At 43.5% G+C, this 9,875-nt stretch overlaps 1 protein-coding gene across 1 annotated transcript in view; it reads right to left on the bottom strand.

The window, feature by feature from the left end:
- The window catches only part of LOC102259673 (microtubule-associated serine/threonine-protein kinase 2-like), a 56,888-nt gene extending 47,626 nt beyond the window's left edge, over positions 1–9,262 (bottom strand). Inside the window, 2 exon segments of the mRNA XM_014536775.1 lie at positions 5,289–5,349; positions 9,141–9,262. Of these exon segments, the coding sequence (XP_014392261.1) occupies positions 5,289–5,349; positions 9,141–9,262 (183 nt within the window).
- Positions 9,263–9,875: the final 613 nt, after the last annotated feature.

A 9,875-nucleotide genomic window follows, 5' to 3' on the forward strand; every position in this document is an offset into this window, starting at 1 on the left:
CTGTGTCTATAGTGGAAGAACTGCTGTGCTGGAGACACCCTTATGGGGCAGGACTTGCTTCAGTGGGGCTTTGGTGCTCACTGAGTCTGCCTCTTGAGTGTGTCACTTATGGATGTGAGGAGTTGAAATCTGGTATCTGACCACTGGGTACACTGGCTCCTGGATCTCCAAGGAGGTACAAGGTCTGCTACTGCGTGAGTTCATTCAGCAGGAGCTACAACGAGATCTGCACATTTCTCCTCTTTGTTTGGGGTTTGGAAGTTTTGGAGCTCTCTGACCCAGCTGCAGTTTGTTAGGTTAGGCTGCGAAAGGACAGGCGATTCATTTGCGCTGCTGTGCACAGCTTTGGTGGGGTTAAATTAGGTGGGGCAGGGTCTCAGAGAATCACCAGGGCGGAGCAAACAGCGATGGCTGTTTGTCAGCTGTCCGTCAGCTGTCTCCGTGTCTCCGGGTCTCCACGTCTCGGCATCTCCGAGTCCCCGAGTCCCTGAGTCCCACGACCCCACAGTAACAATGATCCTTGCGAGCAGCTCTGCGAGAAAGCCACTCTCACTTTCCGACCCCCTGCCAGACAGTCCAGTTTCTCCCCGTAGGAGTCTGGGTCCCCAGAGTCTCACCAGAAATGAGTTCAATGCAGTTGGGAGCTTGTATCTCCCTTCCGATTGAAAAAAACTGCGCACCCAGTTGTAGCCGTTTCGAGCTCTTGGTGTACCTCTGCTCTTGGTGTCGCCACACCTCCTACTGAGTCTAAATGCGCTTTTTTCTTTCCTTCTAGTTGTAGAACTTCCACTCAGGCAGCTTTCCCGTGGTTCTGGATGATAGCCGTTTTGTCTTTTAGTTGTAGTTTTAATGTGGTTGTGGGGTGCGGCATGTACAGGTATATACCTTATGCCACCATATTGGTTCTCCTCAGCTGAGGGCATCTTTTTAAAAAATATATATTTTATTGATTTTTTACAGAGAGGAAGGGAGAGGGATAGAGAGTTAGAAACATCGATGTGAGAAACATCGATCAGCTGCCTCCTGCACACCTCCTACTGGGGATGTGCACGCAACCAAGGTACATGCCCTTGACCAGAATCAAACTTGAGACCTTTCAGTCCACAGGCTGACGCTCTATCCACTGAGCCAAACTGGTTAGGGCAGCTGAGGGCATCTTAATCTACATGTTATTGCCTCCTACTGGCCAAACACCTGAACAGCCATAGGCAGTTTCTCCAATCTGACAATGGATTCTGTATACTAACCCTGGCCTTTGATGTGTGTATCTACCTTGCCTTAGGACAATTTGTGTTAATAAAAAGCAAGGCATCCTGAGACAAGGAGAACTTAGTTCCTTTAGCTAAGTTTTCTCTGTCTCCCTAAAATGCCTTCCAAAATTATGTTTCGTCTCTGGACTCTTGATTAATTTACACACAGTGCCTTCTCCAGATTCCTGAACGCTTCTAGATGCTGGATTAAGACCACCGGCAACTGGAGTAGTAGGAATTTCAGGCATGGGAAAGTAGGCAATGTAGGCTGGGGCAGGACACCATTGTTTGGGCAACAAGGTTGTTAATCTTCCCATGATAATAGGCAGTTCTTGAATAAGAATGGACCACATTTCAAGGTTAACTGCCAGGTCCAACGTTGACTCCTGGGTCCCAGTGGTGTACAACTCCCAGCCAGGTTAGAATGCCCTTTCTTTAATCAGGACAAGGCAATCACAGTTAACAGAGCATGATTGATATTTCTTATAACTATAGCTAGTGCCCAATATCCTATTTTTATCCATAACAGAAACTTATAAATGGCCGTTAGGGATTATATTGCTCTATAGTCCTAACAAGTATGACTGAAAAGGAAAATGGGAGGTGGGAGGGGGGCTTGCAACCTAGTTCAATATCTGGTTAAAACTGTAGTCTTACTTCCCCACTCTGACTGACTTGGGTGGAGCTGCAGGGACCCTCAGGGGCTCGCCACAGGAGGAGTTATATAGGCCAGAGCCTCCCCACGAGTCAGTTCAGGCTTTGGATCCAGAATTCCCCTGGACTAGCAGATCTGTGAAGTAAAGGTTAAACTTTCCTTTCTCAGTGTGCTGGCTGATCATTCTCCTGTGCATTCTGCTACAACATGACTACCTACCATGATTTGCTTAATTAGGAATTTATGAACAGATCACCAAATGATTACTTTTATTAAGATAAAAAACACAAACCTGTAAAGAGTTTTTGTGAATTTATTTGAGCCAAACTGTTGACAATTGCTGGGAAGCAGAATCTCAATGTATTGGGATAATACTCCAGAGAATGGCAGTTTTTCACCTTGTTTTATACAGTACAATAAAATGAGGAGATGTAAGTGGGTTACATGAAATCCATTGGTGATAGATTAGAGAGGTGGTGATAACTGGAATGGTGAGCCTAGGTGTTTTTCCAGGGCTCGTGTCTCGTGACACTGAAGAATGAGCTATGTGGACCAGAAGATTTAAGCAAAAGTTTGTTACAAGCAGATTCAGACTTCCCAACGGGGAGGAGGCCCAAAGAATGGGTTGCCAGCAAAGCAAGTTGTTCTAGGAGTACTAGTATATATGTTCTACAAACCTGCTCCATATCTATGTCACCACCTGATCGATTCCGTTATTGTTTTTACCCAGCAATGAACCTGAACTTTCTCTGTTTCAGTGTGTGTACACCTTGTTTATTGCAGTGAAGCATAGTAACCTCCATCTTATATAAAAACTGCTGTTTGAAATTTTAACCCTGCTATTTTAGCTTCTGTAAACGCTTGCTTGTTTAGATAATAGGGAAACTAAGACTACTCCCATTCCAGAGAGGCCATAAACTATGTCCCAGACAGTGTTGTCAGTGTTGGCGCCAGGCCAGGCCTTGAGATATGGTCTCATGGCCCCTTCCCAGCACACAGGCCTTCTTTCTCAGAAGGTCTGGAAGTCTCATTCCAAATTTGTAAGACAGAGAGTTGGAAAAAGTAGAAAAAGGAAAGACTTCCTCCATGTTGGGGCTCAGAATTTGAGAGATATATTCCGCTCTGAGCCTGCTAGCGTAATAAAGATTCCTAATTAATTGGCTCATTAAGACGTCTTATGTTCCACTTGCTGATTTACAATATAACAGCATGCCCTCCCTTGTTTTCCCATGCCTTCTGCTTTGAGTCCAGAAACATTTTATGATTTCTGTTTGGTTGGTTCCTGTGGTTAGGCTGCTCAAACTGCCACGTCTGCCCCTGCGTATGTTCCACCTGCCTTTGTTTTCCACTGGACCCCTGCCCTATCTGCCTGCTTTTCAAGTTAACCCTCTCAGTGGGAGAAAGCAAAGTGGAGGAGAGGGGGAACCTCTAGGATTGTATAAAAAGTAAAATGATAGACACATACTTCTTTTACTTAGGCGGGTACAGGTTAGTTAACACTCAAAAATAACATGATAACAATAACAATGAAGGAATTTGAGTATCTGTCCTGGTGCCCAGGGCATTTGGTTGTGCCCTGGGGGGTATGGAAAAAGGAAAGTTACAAGTTACCCTGACATTTCATTGATATGTTATCATAGATGCAAAAAGACAGTAGGTTCAGTTAAGGTAAAGATTGACCTTGTCAGGGAAAATTCCAGCCTAGGATGTAACTACCCATCATAATTACTTTTAGTTAAAGTTTTAATTTCAGACCATTCTTTGTGGTTACTTTAGGTCTTTGAGTTTGCAAGACTGCCATGCAGGTCTTCCCTGAGCTTGTCAGGTTAGCATGTGGCCCCTTTTGTCCACACTTTCCATAGAATCCCTTTTTGTATACATCGTATATCTACCTTGGCCAGGTGTCTGTTTCAATCTTTACCCATTTTTAGTGGGGTGGTTCGTTTTAGAGCCCTTTGTATATTTGGAGCAGAAATCTTTGATCAGATTTGTGTTTTGCAAAGATTTTTGTGTCAGTTTGTGGTTTGTTTTTTTATTCTCTGAACAAGTTCTTTTACAGAGTAGTTTTTAATTTTGTAAAGTCTACATTATTAATGGCTTTTCTTAATTATACTTTATGTCCACAGCTAAAACAAACAAACAAACAAACAAACAAACAAACAAACAAACAAACAAAGTGAATGCCAGGGTTGTTTGCAGCACACATCACTTCTGATCATATTCCATAGAGCCATACAGAGGAACCGAGGAAATGTGACTGAGTAGCGTTCACAGGAGGAAAAGATGACCTGTGGTAAAGAGCAGTCTTTTCCACAGATACTCAATTTTCTACTGATAATCCGCATTCTCTTTGGTTGTGGAAACTTAATTCTGCTAAGTATAGGGTTTCTGGGTCTGAATTTGGGGCTGTCTGTAAAGCAAGGGCACCAGAAGGAAGCCCTGGGTGTTTATTGTCATGGTGTCAGCCTAGTTAACTGTTTTTATTCATCCTGTATGGCTCCTTTGTTATCCCTGGTCCCTGTCTTATAGTTACTCTGACCCTGGTACTTGACATTTTTATAGCCCCCACCTCCTCTTCACCAAACTAGGGCATATGGGACATTCTGCTGGGCCATTTCTTCCTAGACCTCCATACCATACAGCATGTTTTTCTTTGAGATCTTGGAGCCTCTCTAAAATTTATCTGTGAAGAGGGAATACAGATAATATCTGGGGTCATATCCTGAAATACAGTCTATAGGGGCCTCTTTATAGATATATAGGCATCTCTTTCTACTTCCCCTATGAATAACGGACCATTGATCTTTCAGGATTGGGGGAGAGGAGGTCTTCATCAGCTCTTTTGCTAACTCTATTGTTCATTTCTTGAGGTCTTCCCATTTTCCCCTTAGGAGTTTGACATTGGATCTCAAAAGCTGGAGGAGGTTTTTTTTTGTTTGTTTTTTTTTTTGTTTTTGTTTTTCCTATCTGCTCTGAGACGGTAGAATTTCAGATCAAATTGGAGAAACACCTAGAGCAGTGGTTCTCAACTTTCCTAATGCCGCAACCCTTTAATACAGTTCCTCATGTTGTGGTGACCCCCAATTTCATTGTTACAAATTGAACATAATTAAAGCATAGTGATTAATCACAAAACAATATGTAATTATATGTGTGTTTTCCAATGGTCTTAGGCGACCCCTGTGAAAGGGTCGTTCGACCCCCAAAGGGGTTGCGACCCATAGGTTGAGAACCACTGACCTAGAGAATAGTGATTCAAATATCTAAATATCACCCCACATTGGCAATTATTATGCCCATTTTACAAATGAACCAGGCTCAAGAAAATTATCTTGTTCAAGGATATACAGTTTTTAAATGTTAAAAATGAGATGTAAACTCACAATCTGTCTGACTTCCATGTCCCCGAGCTTCACCATTAGGACATTCTGATTATCACAAAGTCTGGTAAACAGGCAGCCCCAGCAAAACACACACACTGACTCAGAAACACATCCACATGAAAAGCTGGGACATTCCCTTCAATTTTATTGGTTTAAATAAATATTTTTCTTTTTTCCTGAAAGAGCAGCCCAGTATCAAGGAGCTAAGAGCATAAAGGGCATGAAAGTGAGGACCCCCAAGATGAATGAAGTCACCTCTGGAGGCCACGCAGATGTAGTAGTATGGTATTCCTCTGCTAGTGGATTGCTTGGATGTTGAGTTCCTTGGCTGGTGGCTTTCCAGGTTAGGGATGTCTCAGCTATTGGTTTCTTGCATGGTGGCTGATTTGGCTTGTTAGTGTCTTGGTGGCAGGTCCTGTTAGGGGTGGACCCATAGGACACTGGGCCTGGCCTTCATAAAAACAGAGTATAGTAATAAAGGATGCCTAAACCGATGAGTATGGCAAATACATCCAGCCAGCCAGTTCGGCCTGAGTTGATGTAAGCTTCTTTCCAATTGCTTTCCTTGTTAGCCTTCGTGGTCTGTAGGGATGGGAGCTTTAGATGTGGGTTTCTGAATTTAGCTTTGTGACACCATTGGGAAATGGCTGGACACCTGCTGCCATTGAGGGAAAACCCCAACCCAGGTCCCAGGAAGGAAGCATATGCAAGGGGGCAGGTAGAGGAGAGGATAGGTCATAGCTTAGGCATTATTTTACCTTGTAACTGAAGTATATAGCTAGAAGTCCCAGGGGAAAGAAACAAATTGTGGCCAGGACGGTCAGACCTATGTAATTCGGGGCATAAAATGCTAGTTCTTCAGCTGTTTGTGTAGGTTCTGGCAGCTTTTGATCCTCCTCATGTGGGACATCTGCGGCGGCTGGGGCTCCTGCGGCTGGGGCTCCTGCGGCTGGGGCTTCTGCGGCTGAGGAATCTGGGGTGGCTAGGATCTTGCCCGGTTTCTTAGAGGTCATGATCTTTCCACCCAGACAAAGACAGACCCCAAGTGTCTTGAAATCAGAGAGCCACACTCACTAGGCCTCCCCCTGCTCTAGCCAGAATCCCAAGACCCAAACCGTCACAATCTAGTTCTTCACAATGGGAGAAACCAGCACCTAAAATCCTGATTGGCTGTCCCTATAAGGGGGTGTGGTCTTGGGGTTCTAAGCTCCTCCCAGACTCAGAGGATGAAGCCAGGCTCCACCTTCTAGCCGAACATTGACTCCACCCATAGGAATTGGTTGGAAGTCATAGGGTTGAATCCTGCCTCCTCCTTCGCCTTGAGACCCTGTCTGCAGATAGGGCTGGAAGCTAGTTCCCAGAGCAGCAGGAGACAGGCAGTAAACAAGCCCAGTAAGAAAACTAGGAGATTTACAAACAGAGAGAAGGAAAATGAATTTTTTCAGTAGATTATGAAATATTACATTGAAAGTATACTTTAGTCTGTACTGCCAGAAAGAACAGAGAAAGGTAAAAAAGGGGAAGGCCTTTCTTAAAGTAGAATGTCATCTAATAAATGTGGATGGAATGGTGCAGATGGGTGCCGCATGTGGTAGGCAGAATTCTAAGACAGCCCCAAGATTTCTGCTCCTGGTATCCACACCTTCTCCCAGTTATTTATTTAAGTACTAATTTATGTGTTGCAGTGAAGGGATTTTGCAGATATAAGTGTTAGGGACAGAAATAAAATATTGGAAACTACTTATTATAAGAAATAAAATAAATATTAATCATGCTCTGTTAACTGTGATTGTTTTGTACTGATTAAGGAAAGCCCATTCTAACCTGTCTGGGAGTTGTACGTCCCCAAGACCTGGGAGTCAACCTTGGACCTAGAAGTCAACCTTGGAATGTGGTCCATCCCCATATCATAGAAAGAGTAACAACATTGTTGCCCAAACAATGGAGCTCCCCCCACCCCAGAGTCCACCTTGCCTACTTCCCCAGGCCTGTGATTCCTGCTTCCCCATGTAATCTTTGTCCTACCCAATATAAGCAACCAGTTTATGGGGGGCTGCAGAGCAGATTTTTGTGGATGACCTGCTCTCTCATACTGCGGCAGTATTGGAATAAATGCTCATATATGATTCGACCCTGTCTCTGCTTAATTGGCTCAAGTAGTGCCAGGCAGCCTGGACCCATTGTTTGTCCAGTTCCATAGGTAAGGTTTGTGAGAATTGTGAGAATAAACAACTAATCTTTTCTGTCAAAAGAAGGGAGTTTTAAGCAGTAGCCATGTTAACTCACATGACTTGGCAGCCGCCATTTTGAAATAGCAAAGGTCAACCCCTCCCTGTTCTTGAATTAGCCAATCATGCAAGAATGTGAGCCTAAGTTTTGACCAATCAAGAGTGAGGGACAGACGGTGTTAGTCAGGGATAGAACGCAAGTGGACTGTTGGGTGTGCGTGCTGTCCCTGTGTTGGCTGCTTACCCTCCTGCAGGAGTAAAGATGTTTACCTTGCTGTCTGGCTCCCGAGTGTCCTTTGTGTTCTACCAGGTTCCCTGGCTTGGGGGCTCGCCTTATTTCTAATAGGTTCTCAATCAGTTAATTTTAAGAATGGGAGAATATCCCTTTAGGCTATTGGGTCTAACCTAATCAGGGGGGTTCTTAAAAGGTACTGGGTCTCACTGGCAAAAAAATTTAAAGCATGAGACAGATTGCAGGCAAAGGAGATTTTCCATCACTGCCTTGAAGATGAATGGGACCGTGTGGCAAGGAATGCAGGCAGCCTCTATTGAGAGTGGCTCCCAGCTGACAGTAGGGCAATGGTGATTTTAGTTCTACAACAATAAGGATCTGAATCCTGCCATAATCGTATTTGTTTGGAAGAGTATCCTAACTCCAAATGAGAATGCAGGCTGGCCAACCCCTTGATTTTAGCTTTGTGAGATCCTGAACAGATAACCCAGCCATTCTGACCTACAGAACTGTGAGTTAATAACTAAGTTTGCTGACATTTGTTATGCATCATTAGAAAGCTAACAAATGCTTCAAACACCATAGTAATTATTGACTCAGGTAAAAATCATCAATGGATGCTGATACCTCTGGGTTTTAGTTGACAGGTTCCTAAACTGGAGGTTTTACAGGAATGGAGGGTGTGAGGGGCAAATTTGAAGGGAGTTTTAGGTGGGTAGGAGGTGACACAAAGAAGTCCACAAATATAGACTACAACATGGTTTATCAAAGATACAACTGTATTTAAGCACAAAGACCTTTTATACCCAGCCCCCTAACCCCTCTCCTTTGACAGCTGTCAGTCTGTTCTCTGTATCTATGAGTCTATCTATTTTGTTAGTTTATTTTGTTCATTACATGCCACATATGAGTGAAATCATATGGTATTTGTCTTTCTCTGACTGGCTTATTTCACTTAGCATAATAATCTCCAGGTTCATCCATGCTGTCGCAAAGGGTAAGATATCCTTCTTCTTTTTTTTTCTTTTTGGCATAGTATTTTATTGTGTAAATGTACCACAGGCTTTTAACCCACTCATTTACTGATGGGCACTTGGGCTGCTTTCAAATCTCAGCTGTTGTAAATAATCCTGCAATGAACATAGGGGTGCATATATTCTTTCAAATTAGTGTTTTGGGTTTCTTCAGGTAAATTCCCAGAAGCGGATTTTGTGGGTGATACGGCAATTTGTTTTGAATTTTTTGAAGTAACTCCATAATGCTTTTCACAATGGCTGCACCAATGTGCATCCCCATCAACAGTGCATGAGGGCTTCCTTTACTCCATATTCTCGTGAACACTTGTTTGTTGATGTATTGATAATAGCCATTTTAACAGACATAAAGTGATACCTCATTGTGATCTTGACCACATCAATGTCATAGAGCTTCTTCACAGCCAGTTGGATCTGGTGCTTGTTGGCCCTGCCATCCACAATGAACACAAGTGTATTGCTGTCTTTTATCTTCTTCATGGCTGACTCGCAGTCAGGGGGATTGAGGATGGCATAGTGGTCAAGCTTGTTTCTCCTGGGTGTGCTCTTCTGAGGATATTTAGGCTGCCTTCGGAGCCTTAGTGTCTTTGGCCGTCGGAAGGTGGGTGATGTGTGGATCTTCTTTTTGTGTGTGGCTGTGGATGCTTTTCAACACCGCTTTCTTTGCCTTCAAAGCCTTATGCTTTGGCTTCGGCTTTGGGAGGGGCAGGGGCTTCCTTCTTAGCTTTCGGCGCCATCTTCATATAAAAGCCACCCTATGTCTTTTGACTAGAGCATTTAAATCCATTTACATTTAAGGTTATTATTGATAGGTATTTATTTATTTCTATTTTTATTTTCTTTATGCCTATGATCTTCTTTCCTTTTCTTCTTTTTCTTTTTTTAAATATATTTTTATTGATTTCAGAGAGGAAGGGAGAGGGAGATAGAGATAGAAACATCAATGATGAGAGAATCATTGATCAGCTGCCTCCTGCAGCCCCCTACTGGGGATCAACCCCACAACTCAGGCAAGTGCCTTTGACCAGAATCGAACCTGGGACCCTTCAGTCCACAGGATGCTGCTCTGTCCACTGAGCCAAACCAGGTAAGG

Source organism: Myotis brandtii, unplaced genomic scaffold (assembly GCF_000412655.1).
Source record: "Myotis brandtii unplaced genomic scaffold, ASM41265v1 scaffold165, whole genome shotgun sequence".
Classification (NCBI taxonomy): domain Eukaryota; kingdom Metazoa; phylum Chordata; class Mammalia; order Chiroptera; family Vespertilionidae; genus Myotis; species Myotis brandtii.